Source organism: Strix aluco, chromosome Z (genome assembly GCF_031877795.1).
Source record: "Strix aluco isolate bStrAlu1 chromosome Z, bStrAlu1.hap1, whole genome shotgun sequence".
NCBI lineage: Eukaryota > Metazoa > Chordata > Aves > Strigiformes > Strigidae > Strix > Strix aluco.
In genome coordinates this window covers 37,058,542-37,084,389 of record NC_133971.1, presented here as the reverse complement: position 1 = coordinate 37,084,389, position 25,848 = coordinate 37,058,542, and the positions used below count along the sequence as shown (strand labels likewise).

The 25,848-nt window shown below is 36.4% G+C and overlaps 1 protein-coding gene across 10 annotated transcripts in view; it reads right to left on the bottom strand.

Moving 5' to 3' along the window:
- DENND4C (DENN domain containing 4C) overlaps positions 1-25,848 on the bottom strand; it is a 72,069-nt gene that overhangs the window by 31,165 nt on the left and 15,056 nt on the right. For 4 of the 10 annotated variants that reach the window (XM_074811637.1, XM_074811642.1, XM_074811639.1 and 1 more), the window contains 10 exons: positions 21,540-21,568; positions 16,677-17,004; positions 10,105-10,357; positions 9,074-9,143; positions 7,696-7,865; positions 5,920-6,161; positions 5,016-5,082; positions 4,288-4,346; positions 2,731-2,875; positions 2,106-2,281 (listed from right to left, as the gene is read on the bottom strand). In XM_074811637.1, coding sequence (XP_074667738.1) covers positions 2,106-2,281; positions 2,731-2,875; positions 4,288-4,346; positions 5,016-5,082; positions 5,920-6,161; positions 7,696-7,865; positions 9,074-9,143; positions 10,105-10,357; positions 16,677-16,987 — 1,493 coding nt within the window. In that variant the 5' untranslated portion in view covers positions 16,988-17,004; positions 21,540-21,568. Of the gene's footprint in view, positions 1-2,105; positions 2,282-2,730; positions 2,876-3,705; positions 3,804-4,287; positions 4,347-5,015; positions 5,083-5,919; positions 6,162-7,695; positions 7,866-9,073; positions 9,144-10,104; positions 10,358-16,676; positions 17,005-21,539; positions 21,569-25,848 lie in introns of those variants that run through there. The other 6 variants (XM_074811636.1, XM_074811638.1, XM_074811641.1 and 3 more) reach the window with 3 other exon arrangements.

The following is a 25,848-nucleotide window of genomic DNA, read 5'->3' as shown; positions in this document are numbered from 1 at the left end:
AAAGGCCTTCAGTATTTTCTGGCAGTAAATAAAGATTCAGTCTACCATAAGGAAGATAGCAGCAAAGTTGCTCTAAAAAGACACTAGACAGACAGACTAACGTAGTAAAAAAATACTGAATTTTTCAATGTTATTCTTCTATTACACAGTCTTTCAAAGTTAGCAACGGTGCTGTTAAATGCTTTTACACCTCAAAAAAAACCCCAGAGATTTGCCACAGAAATAAAGAGGGGCAGAAACAGACATGGATTAAATAAAATGGAACATTAATCTTTACTCTCTAATAGTGTAGTATTTTAGAATTCTGAATGATCTTCAATACAAAGTGATTTACAGAGATTTGGTTTTCCCTAAACATCTCCAAAACTGAAAAATGTCCTCATTTCCAGGTTAAAAAAAATTTGTAATGCAGGTACCAACCTCTCACATATACCCAAGTCAAATGTTACACATGTCAAATTCATCTGGAAGTCAAGTAAGTGGTACATATGAGATATATGCAAAATGGACACCAAAAAAGAAAAAGATCAGCTAACTATTGAAAGAGAAATGGACCTTTAAGACAGTAAAAGAAAAGGTGCAACAATCTTTCCAGTTGAGTGCTTCATAAGAGGTCAGCCACTGGCAGATTTTTAGTTCAGTAATCAATTCAAGTAAGGTTGGTACTTGGTCTTTCTAGCAGTCATCCCAACAGAATCCTGACATCCTTATCTCCCTGCTAAATTCCCTGTTTCTATCTCCTTCATTTTTCTGCAACCCAGTCTTTAACTTCCATTCTACTTATGAACAAAAACATTCAGGTTGCAGTATCTTCATATAGGTTTGCAACATTCAGGTTGCAAATATCTTCATATAAACAAGTTATCTTCCTTGAGTTTCTTTAATACATTCTTCTTTCACAACACCTATTATAATTATTCTTTTGGTGGCATAATACTTTGATATACAGTGATGAAAATGCTTTTTGCAGTGGTTTTAATGGGGACCTAGGGGAAGGAGAAAAAAACAAAAAATAAACAATCTGCTCCATTGCTTACTATTTCCTTTGATGCTACTAGTAAAACAAAGCATTTCAGTAATATAAAGGAAACATTTGCTTCAGTAGAGGAAGGGTCTTTTGACACAATGAAAATCAAGAAAGCATTCAACTGATCCATAAATCTAATGACTAATTCTAACTCAAATTAGTAAAAACAAAAGGGTTAAAAAGTGACGAGGTAAAACTATTTTCACACCGAAAGATGTCCACTTTATTTAGTGATGTTCACCCTCATCTTGAACTAGCTTAAATGCCTTTTTGTATTTATGATCTAATTAATTTAAAATGGAAGGGTAATTAGTAAGTTACTGAATTAAATACCTGAAGCAACTGAATTTTTCTGTTATTTCTATTCTCATTTAGATATATTACAAGAAAACAGAAGAGTTACTCAATTAGCCTCTCCTCAAGAAGCTGCAAAGAAACTGTTCATGCAACACTTTCAATTTAAGAAAAGCATTAAAAACCTAGCAATTAAGAGAAATATTTTAGATTAAATGTAGTCAAGACACCAAATTTTGCTTGATATCACCAAAAATTTGGCCCTTGTAACTGGAGAACAATTTATTAACACTAACATAAAGTGCCCCAAGTGCAAGACAGCATCAAAACCTGTCATGAATGGTCCCAAAGCACTCATGTTCATAGCAACAGTCACTGAACACAGGCAAACCAAATTCAAAACTGGTAGGTCAAGGTGAAAATGTAAGAAATGGTGGGGCAGGAAAAAAAAAAACAAACAACACTCTTCTTCCTCTTTTCTAGCTTTTGTCCCATTTCCTAATAAGCAGTACTAGAAATAGAAAAACAAACAAGAACACATTACCATTGTTACTAAATTTATAGCAACATCTGCATCACATTTTTATAGGCAGCGCCAAGTGTTGACCCTTGACTTGGGAAGTTTTAATTTGCTATGAAGCATTAGTAATGAGAAAAAAAACAGAGGACACTAAGGTATGAACCATACTAGATAAAACAGTGTTAGTTAGTATTAATTTTATCTCCTGAGCATCTCAGCAATCTCTCCACCTACAGATAAATGTAAAAACTCCATAGAACTTACATGTATACCATGTTTGTGTCTAAGTCAATGCACACAATATCCTGTGGTGGATCGTACAGATCAAAGTATCGTGAATCAACTCCAACAATAAATGGAACAGGTGCACTGAGTACGGTGGCCAGAGACAAAGGACAGAGGGGGATATATGGACATTGCCACTGAAATGGAAATATCATCTGAAGGAAAAAATAAAGGAAATGAGCACATTAAAACAAGACAACAGATACTGAACAATAAAAGCCAAGAAGTTACATGCAGCAAGTTGAAATTAAATTGCTAAAAGGCTTGCAACACTGTCAGAAAGAAGTCTATCTGTAATATAATAATAGTTTAATAATATAATAATTTAATATAAATTATATATAATAATAATTTAATGTTATAATAATAAAATCTTACCTGTAAATAAGTTTGACCACTTATTTGCAGTATATCTCTTAGTTATCTATGCAAAAATGTTTATCATTCTGATAGTTATAAGACATGCTAGGGCACCTTAACTAAATGTATTGCTGGGAAAAATTATCATTTAGTGCATCAATAATTTTAACTTAAAAATGCCTTGTAACAACTGTGGAGTTTGTACTGATTTCTCTCACTGCTGTACAGAACACTTTGTACTTACAGCTACCACAGCTTCAGCAACTCCTGTCAACACAGCTGGTCTAAGAGAATGGAGGAGGATCTTGCCTTCTAGTAATACGAAGAGTAACAGAGTGGCACAGTTTTCTGGTCCAAGATTCATGAGCAGAGTGCTAAAGTTTGCTCCACTAAGGTGTGGGTAGGAAGGGAGAAGGAGAATAAGATGTTACAGGATTAAAAAAAAAGTCACTACTATCAAACTTCTGACAACTGTTTTAGTCCAACTAGTTCAATGGTGCTAATATCACTACACATCAAATATCTACCTCTCTACCTAATAGCTTGAGGTCATAGCTATATGAGACTTGTACCACCATAAAGAAACCTAAATTTAAATTCCTTTGCTAAAGAAACATATGCTATACCACGCTACTGCTGAGTTTGTGTTGTTTATGGCACTCTCTCTCATATATGCACAGACATCTTGTCTTTCACAGAATCGTCTAGGTTGGAAAAGACCTTGAAGATCATCCAGTCCAACCATTAACTTAATAACAGTAAACCAGATCTAACTGGTTAACAACTAATCCAAGCACAAGTAACACCAGTTGTTTCACGTGATGGGTTACCTTAGGCAAAAATCATGAACTAGAGTATCCATTTGATCTTAGAATCACAGTATCAAATTGTAATAGTAGTCAAGTAAAATCAATCTATTACTCTGATAGTAACACGCCTTTAGTTTCTAGAGCTTAGACTCTGTTTCATTTGTTTGGACTGTACACACTTAGGAATTGTAATGATACCTGTAAGAGCACAGGGGATGTAAAATCTGTCCTTAGAAAGTGCTTACATGTTACTTTTCAGTTTGATGGCTGGTCGTAATTTTTCACTTAAGAGACTGTATAATAGATGGGATTAAACATAGGATTCTGCTGCACACAAAATATTTATGATAATGGCGGGGGGGGGGGGGGGGGGATTAAAAAAGTAAGAATATTTTAACTTAAAAACAAACCAAAAATCAGCAAAACCATGCAAACAAAAGCCCATGTCACAGTTACAGAGAGCTCCAGCCCAGAAGATGTAGGCAGTATCCACAGAGACTGCATCAACCTTCAAGCAACAAATACAAATTTTTAGGTATAATTTTGAATTTCAAAAATGTTTGCACACTTATGCGTTGACTGAATTCACACAACTGCTTGTCATAAACGTCTCTCTTGGATCCAAAAAGGGGAAAAAAACAAGGTAACAAACAGTCTATCTATATTATTAAAAAAAAATTTGCTTACTACACAGGTTCTGAAAATAGAAGATATTAAAATACTTGTTTTCTCCTCACAGCCTGCTGCTTCTTTCTTTGGAGTTCCTACAACAGTCTGGCAATTCATCTTTATTTCAAGATAATTTGTGATATTATTCTTCTACAAGGGACAGGCCTATGTCAAAAAGACAACACTGTATAATATTATAAATGTGTACTGAGCTTTCTGTTTATAAGATCTAAATATTGCAGCAATGTTTGGCTTCTTTCTTTCATTCCTATTTGCCTCTGAACTTTTCAAGTTGCAGACATTTAAAGCATTAATAATGATACCTTAATGGCAATGGTGTAGAAACTGGCTGAGACAATATTAATGCATCATGGGCAGAAAGCTGAAACACATAAAGTAGTATGTGATTGATATGGACAACTCCAAAGTTAATACACTATAAGACTCCAGTATAAATGTATATCCACAGTCTCATAAACTGCCTGGCAGACAGTCACAATGTCATGCAAGAGTCACAAATCAGAGACAATCTCTGGGACTTGTGTTCACTAGGTCAACAGAGCCTGTATTAGTCACTGAAACAATTCTCAGAAGTTATAGGAAACTACCTATGACTCAGTGTTGAACATGTAAGTGCTGCTAGGTGATTAAACAGAGAAACACAAGAGACAGTGCCCTGGGGGACTAACCTTTGACCCACAGTACTGGGTAGACAAGTGAGAGAAAGACAGAAAACCACCCCATCAATGAGGTAATGCAAATGGTGCCTATAAAATGAAAGGGTAATATATGGCAGAAATTTCAAAAGTGCAAGTAGGACGCTGCTGCCACCCACACCACTTGAAGTCTGAAATAGTTTCCTTTGCTAAGTTACCCCAGGTTTATACCAATGAGAGAGAAATCCAACCCATCCATCTCCTCCCCTCTCCCTTCCAGCAGATGGGTATTCAAAGCTGAGTAAAAAGCCTAAAGGAAGAAACCAGGCTTTCAAAAGCAAGAAAGAGGGTTTGCCATTATTGTAACTAAAAATGGAAGCAAACGCTTTGCTTACCTGAACAAGAATTCTTGGCCTTTGTGGTGAAGGGAAAGGTATATTGTGCATAAAATGGGATATGTGCCTGAAAAAAAGACAAGATGTTAGAAAACCAGCACCAGGGACTAATCAGGGACTGAACACAATGTTAATCATGTTTTGGAATTACTATGGTACCATATTTTTAAAACGGCTGTTAAGATTTACTTACTGTCTTGATAAGTTTAAGAGCCTATTTATGCAAACTGCAACAAAGAAGCTCCATTCACCTACATTCCATGCGTGAAAATTAATACTGGCAGCCTCAGATATGTATGCAAAAGATAGAAACACAGGGGCATTTAGGCAAGCCATTTAAAATCCCAGGCAGCCTAACCCCATTTGACAGAGTTTCTAATGAGTCTTAACTAAGATAAACTGTATACTTCACTGTCAGACATCTAACACAGTTTTGAAGGTAACATATTTGAGCAATCTTTTAGGACCATGAAAACCATCCTCTGCAGAGTTTAAACACACACAATGTGCACTAGCTGCAGTGCTTGACAACAGACACAAGATATTAATTGTTAATACACAGAGTCCCTGAGCTTGTATCTATTAATAAAATGCAGGACGGCAAACCTTAGCGTATATCTTATAGCTCAGTCATTTTGTGTATTTGATGTAGTTAAGAGAAAGGTAAACAGGCTTGACATACTGTAACAGAAAAGCCACAGTAAAATCCAGTTTACTTTCCCGACACTGCAAGAGCCATTACCCTTAAACAGAAGCAGCAACAATTTGTATCAGTACAACATAAGCTACACAGTGCAAGCAAGAGGATGAAGCAAATGTAGCAACTGAGACATGTATAAATCACATGACTTCTTGAGCTGATATAATTACTTTCCCACAATACCTTGAAAAATGTTTTACATACTTTTCAATGGGAAGAGGATGAGGTCCAGAGACAGAGAGTTTGTAGATGAACATAAGAAATTTTCTAAATGCTTCAAAGAAAGGCCAGTGTGAGAGAAGGCAGATGCATTTGTTGGAATTGATGGACTTGGAAGTAACCACTTTCCTCTCTACAGCTGTCAGGAGACCCAGCTGCAATTGTTGTTTTTCTGTTAGCAGCTCCCGGGGATAAGGCTCATAAAACTGAATAGCAGCACCATAAACCTAAAAGATTAAGAAAAACACCTGAGCGGACCCACAATTTAACAGGAGATTCAGTTAGAACTGTTGAAGCATCCTTTTGTCTTTAGCGTTTGCTATAGTGTTTTTTCTGGTAGCTTGTGAAATGACTTTTCGTTTATGTAACATACACAAAATATCCTTATAAATGAAATGCTTTGGATTCTTGTGCCTCTCTTCCTCTTTTTCACTACACTTTCTTCAACCAGCCGTTCATGGTAAACTGACGGAATCAAATCGCATGCTGTGACAAAACCCTATCCATTAACTGTTATGGTCAAAAAAACCCAAACCCTCATGAAATGCTTGTGTTCAGTAAATTCCCCTATCATTACCACACTAAATAAAATTATTTTAGCTTTGACATCACTTTTCTTAATCTAAACAGCTACCAACCTTTTCTAATATTCCTTCCCTTTTTGTCAGAGTTTCTTAATTAACTGAATTATTCTGGCAAGCTTAGCAAAAGGAGAACAGGGAAAGATGGATACCACAGTATACATTCGATCTGAGAAAAATACTGCCAGCTACTTCATTCCTCCTTGCAAAAGCAATATTAATAAAAGACTTTTTTGTTATTTGGATATGGAGAAGTAAGTTTCCCTTATAGGGGACTGAGGCAGAGTGGAAGTTGAGCTGATATCACTAATAGAGCCAAACTGCTGTTTATTAATCACAGAGAGCTAATCACACATTGCAGTCACTTATTCCCTTGTGCAGTTCACATGCACACACATGGACACAGTTGGCAAACTGAAGCAACAGCTGGGAGACCAACCCCAAACAAGGGCTGCCTTGCTTCACCAGGTCTACCCGTAATCCTAGAGCCTCTGTCTGCGTACAGCAGACACTGCCTTCTCGCATGGGCTGAGTCATGCAACACATTTTTAGTGCCAGTGTGTGCTGGTGGCCTTATACAGATTCAGCAGATGGCTGGTGTTTTGAATCTATCACTTCATGTGAATTCAACAAGATCAGTGGTCTCAGGAGCTCATCAGTTCTTCAGAGCCTTTCACATGCTACTACTCAGCACATACTTTTCCTCTCCCTGCCCTGCTGTTTCCTGGTAACTGCTTTCCTATTCATGCACACAGATACCTACAGAGCCCAATTACACAAATGCATACAGAAGTGGCTTTTAAGGTAACCACAGGAAAACTGTAACTTAAACATTGCTAACACATGTGGTAAGTGAACAGCTCTTCAACATGCAGCCTATACGTCCATTCCCAGAAACTTCTTACTTGAAAGAACAGGGAAATCCATGTGCTGTGAGTTTTGGTTTTGTTAAGTATATGGTTCTGCTTACATGGGACTGAACAGCACATACTCTTCCAGCTATTTCCTGGTTTGGTTTACTTCCATCACATACAAACACTTAAGAAAAACAATTTTATAAGGGAAGTATTTAACAAGTTATTTTGTAGTATTTCTCAAATACAGAAGAAACAATGCCTATTTATCTCCATAGAAGCCATATGAACTAAAAGCAAAAACTAGTCACAGTTCAGAGCCATACCTTTTCTGCAGAAGAGCAGGTCAGTACAAATGTTGAGAACACTGGTAGTGGATATTTGGTTTGAGGGTCCCAGCACTCAATAGTAGCTCCCATAGGAAGGCAGAAGAGAGGAACAGATTCCGACAGTGGGAATGACTCATAGTTCTCTTGAGGATATCTGAATATTAAGCCTTCAGAATGGGAGAAGGAAAAGTAAGCACATTTGGTTGCCATCCCTAAATAATGTAAGCAATATATTTTCCACAATGTACAGCAAAGTCTGGTTATCTGGACTTTATAACTGAAGAGTACATCTGCAGAAGAAGAAAGCCTCTCATCTGAAAGTAAGACTAAGTCACACAAGTAACAATAATTTTAAAATTGTGTATGAATACTGAAGCACTCCCTTTTGGTAACTGTTCAAAAAAGAGTACATAGTAAAAACTAATTTACTTTAAACCAGTTGGGAATTACCTGTGCTATTTAAATGTGCCATTGGAACAGGCTTTCCTACAAAGAATTCTTATGAAGAAAGTGATAACTTATCTACTGTAAAACCAGCAGCAGTACTCCATTGAAAATAGTATAAACTAGCTGACTGTCCACATTTTCTGCTCATCAGTCAATATGTTCAATGTAAACAAATTGTTTATTCAGTTTTAGCATTTCTTTACTACTGCTGTTCATCTAGCTTATTTTATGGTACAGGGACTTCCTTATCTATGCTTTACATTTCTACTTGGTAGTTTACTCCTTTCAAAGAAACTTGGTGCACTTAGTGCTCAGGAGAAACTCTTTTGAAAATTTTTTTTGACTTCTTCAGAAAAAAGATAATAATCTGTATCAATGCATTAAAAAAACTTGTAAAAACCAGACTTAAAAGACTTTTTGTCATTTATTGTTCATAATATTTTTCACTCTCCTCAAATAAGAAACAAGTGAATAGTTGTGGAACTGAAGGGAAGAAACACATTTAATTTTCAAATTAAATGGAAGATATTGCATTAACTCTGAAACAAAAAGAAATGAGTAAGGTTAAATGGAATTTTTAATTACTCCTTCTCCATCACCACGAACACAAGAAATGTGAAGTGTTTTATTACACCTGAAATCCTTGCTAAGCTTTCCACTGAAGCTCCTAAGATACCAAACCTGTCATGATAAGAACTAAATTAATACAGAACAATGCTATTTCTATTAATGCTTTTTTTTTTCTTCCTTCCTGCAAAAAAGCAAGGAGAGCACAGAAAGATCAGAGGAGTTGATTTCAACTGACATACTCTGGGAACAGAATTCTGACAGATAGCACTTAAGCTTTTAAAATTATTATTTGATTTCAACAAGGCATTTGAATCCTTCTGTTAGCATGTTTAGACAGTCTGCTTCTAAATTTACTTACCAGCTTTATATGCTAAGGAGTTAGAAGCTGGCACAGACTTCTTGTAACAAAGGTATACACTGGAACCCCACTGGAAGATACAAGTTTCATCTTAGAACCAGCAGAAATGACAACAAGCAGCAGAGAAATCAAGTGTAAGCATTTGAATACACTCCCACTTACAAGCAAAGCAGACATTTAAATAAAAAGCGTTACAGAATAAAATGACTGGCTGGCTGTTGAGTGCATGCAAATCACGAAACCAAGAATTCATCCTTCTCACATTTTTTAGAGATTATAGGATTTAAATAAAATAATCATACCACCAGACCACTCTGACTTATTCCAACAGAAGAATAGGGAAAAGTGAAGCAAATCATTTGCACTTTCACATTTTCTTGGTTATTTAAAAAAGGAGACTCTTATGGGAACCTCATCAGTGGAAGTGAAATTCAAAACATCACCTGAAGCTTTTATCATACTGCCATAAACTGGTAATTTACACACTGGTTTTGCAGTTTGTCTAAATACACTCTACCATTTGGAAAAAAGTCACTTATTTCAGCCTGAGTAAACTAAATGCAAAACAGACTAAACAAAAGTGAACTGATTGAAAAAAAGGTGCATGAAGAAACTGTAAGCAGTAATTATCATTCTTAAATGCCTTAGTAATTAGGGATTATTAATAAACACAAAAAAAGCATTTGTGATTCATCCTGAGTGTCAGCATCACCAAGAGGTGGTGGTGGGGGAAGAATAATACTGAAAAAAAAAAAAAATTTCATTGCACTACTGCTAAATAACACCTAGACATGAATATGCAAACTGAGTTAGTGAGTAATCAGTATGAAGTAATTCCTAACATGAAAGGAAATCAGAGCAACAAAACCTACAAGACTGAAGTCTCACATGTGGTATACAGAATGAAAAAATGATAATGCAGTGATAGAACACAATTATAACAGTGCTAAGAAGAGTTCAAAGAGCTACTCCTGTGGATCTGTTTGTTGGGTTTAAAAATAAAAAAGAGGCTCAAGCTTTTAAATACTTACCATACCACAATTTAAATTCTTATCAACTTTGCAGAATGTATGAGGAGGGGTTTCTCCTTTGCTAGTAACGATAACACAGATATCCGTAACTGCCAATGAATTCTGAGGTCGTATGGGAGGAGCCCTTCGATATGTGATAAAGATCCGTTGAGAAGAAGCTGAACTGTTGTTAACATTAGCACAACGACCATAAGGAGTAGCTTGAATCACCTCGCAGCCTGAAATGATACGTTCCTTCCCCTCATATAGAACTCTGCAGATAGGAAGGAAACAAAATATTATGCACGTTCAAATATATATTAACTTGCTCAGACAAATCCATTAGCACCCTATGTCATCATTGCAACATTCTAATGTGCATTTTACACATTGTCTTTCATCACATGCAATTTGAGGCAAAGAAATTATTCAGAAATATTTAAATATTATAAGAAATCTCTGTAGGAACAAATCATAGTTACGGAAAAATAAGATCAAGCCACACTGAAAAGGATTTAGTTATAGAATTAGTAGGAATGCTGCACTGTCAATGAAAATTAAATACAAAGGAAGCTCTAAATTGCTTGCACAAATGATACCTGATAATTTCTTAGAAATTATTTCCATCACTAAGACGTCTGGGAAGTCATTTTGAGGTTGCTTTTTATTTTAAAAAAAAAGGAATGTTGTTGGAAAAGAACAACAAAAGACAGAAGTTTGCTTCCTAGATATACTTTTACAGAATTACAGTATTTTACAGAATTTACAGCAATTATTTACTTTCATAGTTTGAATAACATTCCTTAAGGGAAGAGGTGGGGAGGGAGGATGAACTAATACTCCATTCCACAGAAAAGGAAGAAATAGTAACTACAGTTGACTGTACTCCTAAGCTGTACAGCAACATCCACATGGTAGCTGTTTTTTTAGCCAGATTACTAGTTTAGATCACCATATTCTTAGCAAAAAAAGAAAGATCCTTCACAGCAGCTAAATGAGCTAAAACTTCACACTCCAATCTTTCCCAAACATAAAGCTATTAGGAAGTCACCATGAGAAGAAATGTGGAAGTCAAACCATACCTCACTGTATATTTCTAACGTACAGATGCTATGATAGGGCATTTCTCCATTTACTTGATTCTCTGCAGCATGTACAGAGTACTTGCCACCTTCATCTATCTTTACAACACATGGCAAGATTTAGGATAAAGGTAACACATTAAAACTTTGTATTTTGTGACCTGCAACTTCCCGCATGCAGTCCATCACAACTGTACTTTAAAATATAACAAGGCACTGTATTTTATAATGCCCCAAAATAGCCTTGGTTAAATGTTTGACAGACTACAGCAAGTATGTATTTGAAAACTTCAAAAAGTCACATGTATAACCTAAAAAAAAAAAGTATTTTTCCTTATCCAACAATTCTCAGAACTTTCAAAAAAATATAACATTAAACTTCTCAAATTACTTAAATATTACTGTCCATCTTTAAATTGGAATATGCAAGTATTACTGTTTATTCTGATTCCACCAAACATGTATCTTGTCATAGTATAAAGGATATACATGAACTACAGTCCTAGAATACTTTAATAAAGGAAAGAAATAACATGAGTTGGGAGTATATTGATGTAGTTACCAGGCTGCCATATAAATTTATTTAGCTAGTTCATGGAGGAAAATATTCTTGCTTTCAATAATGGCTTCAGTTATAAAGAGTCTGATCATCACACTTCTGCTACATTTAAAACAATGTGTAATCTCAGGCACAAAACACACCTAATACCTGTGTTTCCAAGTTGCAACATTAATTTTAATATACTACCTACTGGTTCAAGATACGTATAGAGAAAGTCCATGCTATTCAAATTACTTCTAAACTAATTGTCTGAAATAACATTTGTTTTGCTCTTTTTATTGGGTTACCTACTTCATAAAGTTAAAACCAAACAAACAAAACACAAAACCAACAACTACAATGGCAGCAGCTCTCAGGCCACCTTCGTTGTGCATAAAGGGTTTACATGAACTCTTTACATCACTGCTTTACATTAATCAGAAGAGAATATTAACAGAGCAGTCTCCGATGGAAGTTTCAGTTCTGTTTTATTTCAATTTCATGTATTTTAAATAAAATCCAGGAATTTAAAGCTATTCCAGAAACATTTGTCAGCTGACAGCTTTTGAGAAGGAAAACCATATTAATCAGACAATTTCAGCAGTTCAATTTAATGGGTTTACAAATATTCTCAGGAAGATACTTAAAGACTGAAGGACTTCTCAGTTGTGTAAATATTTTTAAGAGATATTCTTAGTATTCAAGACTGTAACAGTGGGGTCACCTCCCCATCAAAGGCAAAAAGAAAATGAAAGCAACTCTCACCCCTACATATATACCAGCAGATGTATTATTAAAACCACACCATTTCCTGACCTCATGCATAGTATTGAATCTAAGAAAACAGAAGAAAATCACCATCCATGGATCACTCAAGTTAAAGAATGATTGCAATGATTTAGACAAAAACATTCAGAAGTGATGCATGAAATATTTAACATGACACCCTGTATATATGAAGTCCTCCCTGAGAGAATAAGTTTACTCCTACTTGTTTCAACTTCCCAGTGTCTGCCTTCAATTAATTAGTACTGATCAGGGTAAGAATTGTTTTCTGCTTCTATGAGCTTACACTTTGGCCTCAATCTTAAGTACACCTTATTTGCTACATTATTCTATCAACTTCAATAAGGTTTCATTTCAAGCAAAATGTAGCCTACAGTTTCCTCTAGATGTTAGGTCCTTTGTTTGTAAGAAAGATCGAAAAATCTTCTTACCTCTTTGTAAGGCTGTTTTCACATTGTACATGGAAGTTCTCTCATGATTGGTTTTACTAATTTAAAGGTATACTTCAGTACATCAGATAACAGAGTTTAGAAAAGAAAAGTACTACCTTCTTGCAGCTGTTGAGTTAAAAGCCTGAAATCACAGAAAACCTTGCTTCTGGAAAACTAGTTCAAAATAGGTGGCCTGTTGCAAATTGCATCGTGTGGAGCTCTTCAGCTTGACTTCTCCAGGTTCAACCACATTTCTGCCTCTCACAGACCTTATGCAAAATAACTCCTTATAATAACTCTTCCTATCTCATTTAAGAGAAGGCATTATGTAAGTATTGAATAATAAAGGAACTAAAATAAGTATTCTAGGCAGCAGGAGGGTCAGAGGAGAAGCGTTGGGTCAAGCAGAGAGAAAAGACTAACTTTTATTTCTACTGCCATCATTATTATTGTCTAAATATACTAGGGATTAGTTTCATCATTATTATCCTAACCTGTTCCAAACACCCAACTGCAGTTGTCATCCTGGTGGGATTTAAGGAAAATGGAAGATGCTGGCTGCTAAGAAAATCTTCCAGTTTCTATTATGCTTCTTGAAACTTGAGTTCATTTTAATTTTTCAAATACATCTCTAGTAAAGAAAAACATTTGTTCAATTGATACTCCTGAAGATATTTTAAGAAACCAGGTATGCAGAATGAGATGGGTCCTTAGCACAGAACCACTAACCAAACTACAGTTTCCCATATTATTTAAGAAAAAAAAAGCTCAGTATTTCTTTACTTACACAATGAAAATTACCTAACTTTTGCATTACTCAAGTAATACAAGAACCTCAGCTTCAGACAAGATGTCTGATATTCTTTCCTTGGTCATTTCTACAGGAAGTGTTACAAACTGCAAAACCACTTACACTTAAAAAGCATTTGTCTGTCAGGTTTTTTTCTTTAAGAAACAAGCACTAGAGCTCTCCCATATTCCTAACTCAAGTGTAAAACATAGAGAGGTGAGATCTTGTTTCAAAGCCTCACTGCACTTCAACCAAAACAAATCTCCAATCTCACTTCTTACCTATTTCTGGAACATCAGCAAAAATATTGGTTAGTAAAGCAACACAATGACTAGTAGCTGAATTATTTATGGACATATAAGTTTAAGATACTAAATTTTACAGCTATATGTAGGAAAATGACTTTAGAGGTCTCTTGTCCTAGGATCAAACCTTTATTCTTCCAACTAAAAACAACCACAACAAATGCAACATCCAGAAGCACATCACATGGCCTAACTATACATATGTGAGCATCTGGAGCAGGAAGTCACTGTAGCAGCTTACAGACACCTCAATTTAAGAACCAGTGGAAGAATAGGAAAGAAAGAGGATGGAGAACACAGAAATACGGAACACAAAGACAATGGCAGGGAATCTATAGAGTGTACCCTTACCTACTGCTTACCCCAAACTGCATTTGTTTAATTTTCCCTAAAAGTAGCCCTGGAAGAAACAGACATATTTATGAAGAATCATCTGAATGTTCAGACTACAAGACAACTCAACTTTACACACATATTAACAACCTTGACACAAGACTACAGATTTGACCCTTTCAAGGGATATACTCTACCTATTAAGTCCACTCAGCATGCCAACTTACTTAACAGATATTTAAGGTTTAAAGATTAAATGTTCTTTCACACTTGGTTCTTTAATTAAGAGTTGAGAACAGCATAAATTAGCCTTCAGACTGCACACACATCTCTTGTCCAAGCTCCACTTTCAGTTGAACACATTAAAATTCACACACACGCACCAAAAAAAAAAAAAAAAAAAAAAAAAAAGAGACACTCGTTCTAACCATCCCTTGCACGTAGTTGCAAAACAGCAGGAACAGCAGGGGGAAAACATTCATATGCATCATTGCTCAGACAGAAAAGCCTGCCATGATTTGTTAGGTGTGACACGCTAACTAAATCTGTGTAAAACAAAATATAGAATAAATACTATTTGCCAAATACCACAGTTTTCCACCAATGGTTTTAAAAAGTGTCTCTGTTACTGAAGCCCTTAGCCAGTATTTGCCTATTTTGCTTATCAGGTATTCCCTATGAAATCTACCCAAGCATTCAAGTTCCTAAAGTTGTGGGAGACATAAAAATAAACATGTGCTTGCAGTCTCTTCCATAAAGACACACGTTGAAGACTGACCATTTAGGTATCCCTTTGAGGAATCACTCCCTCTAGGAATTCTTCCTTCTGCTAACTTACTGAAGTTTGACATAGCATTAAAGGAATAACTTCATACAGCAATTCTACAGAGTCAAATACTATTGCAACAGTTATCTCATCTTGCAGTGTCACACACATGGGAAAAGACTTTTAAAATCACAGTTTCACTTAAGACTATTAGATGATTGAGGTGAACTGGAATTAGAATACATCAGGTTAATTATGCAACTTGAACTATAATCCTTAGAGTAGAGATCTTGCCATGTAACTGATTTCCTTACTAAAATTTCACTATCAGTTTCTTCCTGACTGGACTCTACTTGTCAGCTGGCACTCAAACTGCAGGTAAAAGCAAAGTATGCATACATTGTGTCTGATGTGATTAAACTTATAAATGAAATTAACTAAACTTATTATAGCTTACATATAAATGTGGGGTTTTTTTACTTTACTCTTTATTTAATAAATAAGGAAAACACACACATATTCCTTATTTGGCCATCGTTGTAACACTTCCCCCCCCACCATGCTCCATTTTCTCTCTCTCATTACATTCCCAGTAATTTTTCAATGTTCTTATCCAAACCAGAGTAGAAGTGCTATACAGAGGAATTTAGACAATACTGAAGTGCTGTATGAGTTATTACGGATTAAGCACTACCTCAATATGCTAGTAGCACAGACTATAATATTCACCACCTCGAGATCTTGGGGGATTTTGTGATCTTGGTCCTGAACACTTACATTAAACTCAGTATTCTATAAGTAATAAAATTAATTCAGACCTTCCCTGCCAGGTTCCCCTCTGCATTTATTAAGCATTGAACTTAAAGCACTGGCTATATCTAAGGTTTTCAAACACAGTACTAGTAACTCTTTACGAACTTACCCCTCAAACATCAAAAGTGTGGTTTTTGAAATCAAGCATGATTAGTGTTACCAAGAGACTACATAATCTAGTTTTTTCAGCCAATTGTGTCAGAACCTGTAAGCAACAGCATAAATACTCTGATCTGACAGTAAGGTAGGCTATAAGATTCTAGGTAGGTGGGTAATTTTAAGATCTTTGTTTCAGTGTCCTACCAATTTTAAGTGGTATCTTCTACCTTAAGCATTAAAGTGAATTCCACAAAGTGATAATTTTTGTCTTCTGAAGTCATGACTTTCAGATTAAGTATGTTATATTTCTGGATTTGCACTATACCATTTTGATAAATTAATTTTGTACTACTCTCTCACCTTTCATAAAACTGCAGCACAGAACTTTGTTTCTCATGTTTGATTCGCTCTCTCTCATCTTTATAAGTTTAAACACCACCATCCATTTTAAAAAGGCAAGCTCAGTAAAGACTGACACTTTTTTCAACTTATTTCAGAAAGAAAATACTACACAGACACAATAAGCAATACAGATTCAAAGACAGTATATTCTGAAACATTTTGTCACATCTGTTTTCACCATCATCTGTGAAGAGTAAGATTTGATCATTACTGAAGGAGGAACTGAATTGTTACAGAAATCTCACCCGATGTCAGTAAGGGGTGGTTTGTCCCGGCCTCTCTTGTAGCAAAGAAAAAGTTCAGGACTCTTTAGACTTCCATAGTTTAAGTTGGCTTGAAGGGCTGTAGGGGTGGCTTCAACACAGGTGTATCCCTCTGGCACAGTTTCACCAGCTGATTTAATTATCACAGCAATGTCAGTAATTGGAGCCTTTGGACCAGTTGACTTTGTTTCATGTCGGCTTATTTCTTGGTCCAGAAGGGTTGCAGTATCTGTATCAGTGAGCCCCGCCACTACAAAATAGTCAGCCACTCGTGGACCTTTGTCTTCTATCATGGTTATGTCAGTAATTCCTGGGAAAAATAAAGAGAGATAAATCAAACACTCTGCTTTCAAGCTAAACCCCTTCCCTAAACAAGTATGACAATTTAAAAACTTTAAATAATTTTTTGCAAATAAAAAAATTCCTAGAGATTTCATGAAAATTCTAGGGAAACTCTAAAACAAACTCTGATTTCTGCTGCTCAGGAAGGTAGTATGGTTAATAACTGGCTAGTACCATAACAGTCATGTCTTAGCACAAGGAAGTTTAAATGAGATAAAGAACTCAAAGCTCCTAACATGGCAGCTACACAGAAAATTGCTTTGCATTAGCTATCAGACCATGCAAGGTCCTTGAGGGCTGTAAATTAATGCAGGTACCCCTAAGTAAAAGCATATCTATTTTCCTGCCATTACTTAGTGAGTAATTTGACTACAGAATCATGCTGCTCTTTTCTTTCTTTGAGGGAGAGAACAATTCCAACTATAGGTTCACTGGTTTATCTTCTGCATGTTTCATACATTTTGTTTCATAATCTAGACCTAACAATGTAGTCTTGAGACATCCAGCTGTAACATTTGGAAGTCATTTACAAAAATCACACATCCAAACCCACATTTCATCAGCTGATCAGGCAGTACACATCACTGCTCAGCTGCACATTCCAGACCTGGAAAGAGTTGTTCTCCCAATGCCAGCAATGTTCACTAAGCATATGATTTTAAAGCACTGAAATGCAAGTTTCTATTAAGAGCAAAACTAGCTGACAGACTACGCTCAAAAACCACAAGTACAATTTCAAGTACCTGATCTCATGAAATATCTCCTTCTAAAAGTTCAGTGAGAAATATTTAAAAAGTAGTTGCTAAACAATAAACTTGAATACTATTATACCCCTTCAGGGAGTTAGGGACAGCCTTTTAGATCCCCATGTTTCCATCACGAGATTTCCGTGGATCCCATCTAGAAAGCTAACCAAGAATGAAAGTCTGGTTCCTATCTTTAAAAACAAGACTGTCACAGCTGCCAAGGTCCCACCTACCAAGGACCACGGTGGTCCATGAGTATTACCAAATAGTACGTGCAACAAAATTGAAAAGTTTCTTGTATTTAGAATTCCCTAGTCTGATAACTGCAGAAACACTGGCCTGTGCTAAGAGAAAGGTGTTTTGGCAGAGACAGTATAATCCTGTTCCCTTCAACCCAGTTTCTCCTCCTGTTCTTACTCTGCTTTTTCTTACTGAAATCATAATGAAAAGGTCTTTTCCATCCTCACAGTTTACAAGACTTCTAAAACTTGTTATCAAAAGTGTTCTGAGCACTCAGCTGAAAGAAAAAAATCAGTTATTCATCCTGCACGCTTACTAAGAAATCTTAGCATAAGATTATACAACTTAGGTGGCAACCACTATATTGCAAGATACTGTAGCATGAGAGTAAAGTAAGGAGGGAAAGGGAAGTAACTTTCATGTAAACATGTAGTACCTCTATGCTCCAACTAACTCCATTTTTTATTTTCTAACACTGAAATGACAACTTTTCAAATCCTTTCAAACCTGAAAGATGAATACCTACACCCTTTAAAAGACTCTTCTTCAATATTTTTCCACAATCCTTTCACAGCATCACTTCAGTGTTCTCTAAACAATGGCTAACAGCTTTTGTAGGGCAATCCATAAACAGAGATCCTGGGAAGAGACACTGAAGTTTTTGACTCCCCTGAAAAAGGGAAAGCCATAGGACAGCTATTCACATGACTGAGTTTTCAGGCCTAAAATATATGGATGTATCAACAGGAACAATAAAAGGTTTATCCAATTTGTCAGGTGTTCAGTGCCTAGGTCTCCTGACGAACAAGAAAATTACTCCAAAGCCATTGCTGTTTGTGAAGCTTCTGAATCACTTTCAATTACAGAACTTGCAGCAGTTTACCCTTTCTGCTGCCATAAACAACATGAGATTAGTGATAAAGCCTTCACAGGTAAGCAAGTCAGTGTGAAATGCAGGGGTAATGGCTTCAACTTAATCTCATATAAATTGGTACTTTCATTAAAAGGTGCCTCCTCACGCTGCCACTGCTCATTCCCACCTTCACTTTTGTCCAAAACTATATTTGTGCAATCATGTAACGAACTGGAAAAAGGAATTGTTCTGGCTGCATGTTAACCTGGCAAAGATTGTTTAGTGTTCAACCAGAGCACTCACTGTGTCAGCACAAAAGCAGCTGCAGTATGACCCTTTCAGTGGCAGCACTGACTTGCATTGGACTGTGAAGTCTAAGATATTTCAGTTTGCCTCTTAGATGCTTGGATTTTTTCACAGAATTATAAAAATAAATAAATAAACAAAAAAACCCTCCCTGCTCCCCTTAAAAGAAAGGGAAGTCCTGAATCAGAATGTCTTGTAAAGCACTGTTTGCACTTGACATACGTGAAACCAAATTATTGGAACAAGCTGCTAAAAATAGCAAAATGGTTGGCATCTGTGGTGTGTTGACCTTGGCTGATGCCAGGTACCCACCAAAGCCATTCTATCAGTCTCCCTCCTCAACTGGACAGGGGAGAGAGAATACAACAAAAGGCTTGTGGGTGGAGATAAGGACAGAGATCATTCACCAATTACTGTCATGGGCAAAACACACACAGCTTGGGAAAAGTAACAATTTATTGCCAATCAAATCAGAGTAGGGTAATAAGAAATAAAACAAATCCTAAAACCACCTTTCCCCTACCCCTCCCTTCTTTCCAGGCTCAACTTCACTCCTGACTTCTCTACCTCCTCCCCCACAGTGGTGCATGGGGACAAGGAATGGGGGTTGCAGTCAGTTCATCACCCATTGTCTCTGCTGCTCCTTCCCTCCACACGCTCTTTCCCTGCTCCAGCATGGGGTCCCTCCCACAGAGACAGTCCTCCACAAACTTCTCCAATGTGAGTCCTTCCCACAGGCTGCAGTTCTTCATGAACTGCTCCAGTGTGGGTCCTTTCCACGGAGTGCAGTCCTTCAGGCACAGACTGCTCCAGTGTGGGTCCCTCATGGGGTCACAAGTCCTGCCAGCAAACCTGCTCCAGCATGGGCTCCTCTCTCCATGGGTCCACAGGTCCTGCAGGAGCCTGCTCCAGCATGGGCTCTCCACAGGGTCACAGCCTCCCTCGGGCAAGTCCACTTGCTCCAGTGTTGGATCCTTCACAGGTTGCAGGTGGCTATCTGCTCCACCATCAACCTCCCATGGGCTGCTGGGGCATCTCTGCTCTGGCACCTGGAACACCTCCTCCCCCTCCTCCTTCACTGACCTTGGTGTCTGCAGGGTTAGTTCTCTCACATATTCTCACTCTTCTCTCTGGTTGCAATTGCTCTCCCCATTTTTCTTCCCCTTTCTTAATAATGTTATCACAGAGGTGCTACCATCATCGCTGATTGGCTCAGCTTTGGCCAGCAGTGGGTCTGACTTGGAGCTGGCTGGCACTGGCTCTATCAGAAGCTTCTAGGAGCTTCTCACAGAAGCCACCCCTTTAGCCCCCCACTACCAAAACCTTGCCACTCAAACCCAATACAGCATCATTTTGTTTAAAAAAACCCAAAATCTTTGTTAAATGATCCAGTCTTTTATTACCTGCTACATGTTCACACAGTTCAATATCATGGTCACTCAACACAGTATTAAAATCGTCACCCACATTTACTTTTAGCACACTGAGCAGGAAATAAAACAGTAACAATAACAGAATACAATGTCAAAAATCTCACAGTTTGTATTTTTAATCACAGCTGTGGTTCCTGCAATCGCACTAATGTTATCCCCAAATGTTTTTTAAAGTCAAAATTCAGCTTTCCTGGGTAAACAGAAGGAGAAAAATTTAAAAGGACCTAAAAAATTAAATACTAAGATTTGGAAGGTTAGAACACAAATGAAGATCATTAATTCCCAAATTTTTTACCAGTGGGATCAGTAAAACTGTAGCAACTGGTTACTTGGGAGCCTACACTTACATCTATGATTTTATATTTCTCTCTTAGCCATGGCTGTTTTACTTCACAGAAACTCTGTGTAATATGTGGCAGGCAAAAGTCAGAGTCACCAGACAATTCAGCTGAGAAACCTGGCACACAAGCCCCATGTCAGCCAACATTTAGCAAGTTTTTCAAAATGTTCCGAGTCTCTCAAAACAGTTCCCTTCTTTTTCCGCAAGAATAAGAGAAGTAAGGTTTCAAGTAAGCACTACAACTCAGCTCTTCAAGTATTCTCCAATTTCAGAAAGATTTAAAGCAACAGAATCTCTCAAAAAGAGGTCTTGAAGTAATAGGTCTTAATTAAGTCATGGTTATCTTCTTTAAAACAACAGCTCTTCTAAGAGACCTTCTATCATAAGTTTTATCACAGCAACTTTCCCCACGATAATTTCAAGAGATACTGTCCTCTCTCAGTTTTCTATGAGTAGTTTCTGTACATCACAAGACTAATAGGAAAACTTAGCATTTAGAAAATATTGGGATTTTTATTGTAACACCCCATTCCCTTTTGGGAAAAAACCCAAATACAAAAAAATTCTAAAAATAAAAACCATTACCTTGGTGTTGGATGATGAAAATGCAGGATCTGTTGAAAAAAAGCCAACATATAAGTCCCATGAAAGATTTTTTTTTTAAAGTCTACAAAGATACTTCAGTTTTAAGTCAAACAAACTGAAAACAAAAATTGGGAATTCTGTTTAAAGAACATGAGCAATACTGTTTGAGGAATTACAGATCTCCAAGTCCATCTGGATCCAGAGGGGCTATGGAGAAATTATTTAAGAGAAGTCAGTTTTCCAATTAATTCCTTCATAGGCCACCCTAGGAAAATTAGCTACGAGCAGTTTAGCGGCATAATTATTTTTTAAGAAAAAAAAGTCTTCAGAATAAGAGATGTACTTTTAAAATCCCCAAGCTTTTCTAAAAGGAATTCCCACTGAAAGTAATTAGTTTTGTAGAAGAAAACCAAAACCAGCCTGCACAGACAACACTTAAAGGCACTCAGTACGACTAGTCTAAGTCAAGAGATCCATATTTAGCAAAAATATGTATGAGAAAAAAAAATAAAATCTTTTCACTGCTAAACATCAGAAATATGGCAGTGTTCTCCTCTCCCCAAGTTCATTTAAAGTTTACTTCTCAAAAACCCTTTCTCAGAACAATGTGATTTTACATTTCTTCCATAATGTTCTATAAAAGATATAGTAACTCAACTATTAGCTTCATATAGGCCATAGCATTTTCTTAAGGAGAGATTTCATAGTGAAATTGCTTTAGGGAAAAGGTTTCCATTCTAAAGATCATTTTTATGAGTTTTGAACAGTTATGAAAAAAATACTATATTATTAGAAATTGCTTCAGTTTATTGACTGATGTCTAAAACACCAGTGAGTTTTCTTTCAAGATAGCTAGACTGCAATTTCCTCTTATTTACAGTTACCTGAACCACAACAAAGAGTTGTTCTTGCAGAGATACAAAAATTTGTGAGAACAAGTTATAAGCGGCAACAATGAAGTAAAGATGACAATGTATTTTATTTGTATTTTATTTCATCACTATGTTGCTTTTATCACATAATTACAAGCTTTTCAATTCCAAAATGGAGATCACTAATTTAAAGTTCTCAGTCTTCATTCACAGAGATTGCCACAGCTGAGGACTCCTATTCTTTAGATATAAAAAAAAGTTTTCTTCTGTGTTGCCTGCAAAACACAGAAAAAGGAGACTTCTCTAACACATACTCATTTGTGGAAGTCTGCTTCAGCTACAGCCACAGCTATTTTCCCAAGACTTCTCCATTTAAATTCATTTCTGACATCATTTGCTTTGCCACTGCAGCAGCTGTTTGTAATCAAGTAACATTTGCTTAGAAGTCTTCATAACCTAAGTACAGTGAGCAGTACTTCATTTCTCAAGTGTGGAATTACAGAAAAGTGCTTGTCTGCTCACCTGAAGTAAAGACATAGATGCAGCAGAAAGGAATACCAGCAAAATTAGTATGCTAAAAACCTTCATATCCTAGAAATTTTCATTCATTTTCTAATACTATGAAATGTTAGAAAGTTGCTATGAGAAAACATGCATGACATGCAAATTTTTAAATCTTTTTGGGAAGTCAGAGAGTAAGATTTCAGCCTTTCAGTGTTTTATTTGAAGATAGTATTAATTTAAAGAAAAATCTGTTCTGAAAATAATTTCTGAGATGCAAGGTCACCTCCTTTTGAAAGTCTCTTGGAAATGACCCTAGGACGATGATCTGGCAGGCAGCATGTACAGTGTTAAAAGTTTTCAAGTAATTCAGAGAGCATTTTAAACACACTTTGGACACTAGCATAACTATTATGCCAAATAATGTTGTGCAGAGCAGAGTCTAACATGCAGTGCAGAGTCTAACATGTTACTCCAAGCACCGTCCCCTTTTTGGCCTATCAACAGAACTTTTGTAGCCATCTTATTTTCAGGACCAAACTGCTATCACTACACAACACTGTCTCAATACCACGTGGGCCTGCCTTGTTGAACCAAAGAAACTTGGGCACTTGTGAAGCAATCTTGAGTGCACAGTTTAGACCTGGTCAAAAAAATAGTGAAGAAAATAAAACATTCCATAGGAAAGTACCTTCCAGGAACTTTCATCCTAGTAGAGACAAGAGGTCATTTTCACAGAAGAGCTTTTCATTAATTAGTCTTTCATTCCTAAAAAGTCATGGCATAATTTATGCTATCTCCCTTTGAAGCCGTGATAAAATGACAGAAGTCCAGAATTCTAAGTACAGGTCTGTCCTAATCCTAAAAATATCTTAAGTGTCAAATAATCCTCTAAAATTAGACTGTAAAGCCAGCATAAGTCCAGAAACAAACGGTACGTGTAAATGCAGTTTTTAGCAAGTGGGCATAAGACAAAAGGAAACATAAGCTTTATAAAACTGCATAAAGCAACAACCAAAAGGAAATGTTTTGTCACAAACGCCAATCTGATAATTTGCATACAGATGCCATAAGTACACCTGACACTACTAAGGAGAATCTGTTCTTGGAAACCTGTGTGTACGAACTCACTCCAGAGTAAGAATAACCACCCATAGAGTGGGTTCAGAGGTAGTTGTTTGTAAGGCCTATGTGCAGGCAAATCCTTGAGTAATTGCTTGGTCCTTTCAACTTCTGGAAAGAAGTGGCACAAATGCTGGTATGTCAATGCACACAAAGAATAAAATAAATTTATGTTAAGTGTGTGTGGATATCAAAGGTTTTTTCAGTTCACTCCTAACTGGAGTGCTGATTTAAAAAAAAAAAAAAAAAAAAAAAATCAGCATAAGGCTCAGGAGGTCAACTAGCATAACTTAACCTGGAAAAATCAAGTTGGTCTTAAAAGCCTCTTATTTCCTCATCTCTGAGCACTCTACTACCTGCAGATAAAACTCACTATATACTATACACAAGTTGAATGTCAAAAGTTCTTCTCAAGTTTATTTTTTACATAGAAAAAGTCTATGAAATAGACTTGAACTTTGTTTACAGAAATCTCACTAGTTTCAAAATTCTGCTCTAAGAAAGTGTCCACTAGAAAGAAATTAAATCAGATCAGTAAAAGTCAAGCATCAGGGAGATAGCAGCCAGTTTTACAGAGAAAACACAATCTTCCTGCAACTGAAGAAACAGACACTGCAATAAGTAGCAATACAGTAACTGTATTATCTTATATGGTGCTCCCTTGAAAAAGTAGATGGCTTTGTAATATTTTATAAGACAGACCAACTCTTTCTTATAATCAGTGACCACTTCCTTCACTATCCACACGAAGACTAAGAACTGAGATATTCTTGACCTTAAATCACAAATAAAAATAAAGCTGTAAAGAACTTTTTCAGCCTATTTTCAAGACAATCAAAATCCAGAAATCTATTTAACTGAAAATACTGGTGAATTGATGGTCAAAGAACTTAAATTATAAACATATTTTTGCAAGTGATTAATGGCTAACACATGACTTTGCAATTTATTAAACTCACTTGCATCTTCTTTCAGACACTGATAGCCCAAAAACTACAATGTGTGGGAACAACTACTTACAAAGTACTTGCCATGTGGAAGCCTACTGCAAGCACACACAGATGACTGAAGACAAGATGGGATACTTTCCTCATAACTGATAATGGTTTTGTAACCCAACTGCATAGGAAATAAGTTTTATTCCAGACTGAAGAATAACTTTGGCAATTTTTGTGCACTGTGCTTGAAACACCTAGTTTGTAAACAGACTACACAGTTAAGATTTTTAAGCAAGGTGGATGTTAAACACAACTCAAGACTTCTACACAAACGCTTGGTTTTGCAAGTGAATTATACCACGCTATTGGAAGTAAAGAAGTTAGAAGAAAAAGGTAAATGCATTCTGCTCTGAGATTTATTCCTAAAATAAACTAGCCTAAAGATCAGGGAAGATACCGGATTTGCTAAACTAATTTAAAAGACAAAGAATCTACTGGATGGATACAAGACAGTGTGTCAGGAGGTCGTTTGCTACACTTGGAATATGTACTGTCTACATTCTGAGTAAGAGAGAAGCATTACTATGTTTTTCAACCATTGTGCTAGGAAAAATTTTATAAACAACACAAGAACTACCACAGGCATCTCACTCCCCAATACACAGCTTAATAAGCTATGTGACCAAGTCCTTATATGTGCAACTTCTCCATTAATTCTAATGAACTAATTAGAAGAGAGAAAGGGTAGGCAAAAATTGTTTACCTTTCTGAAAATTCAGAAAGAAACTTTTCTTGCTGCCATAGAGAAGGGAGAGATCTGATTCTATATTCATACAGACCATTCTTTTACCTTGTGCTGAGATTAAGTAACATTAT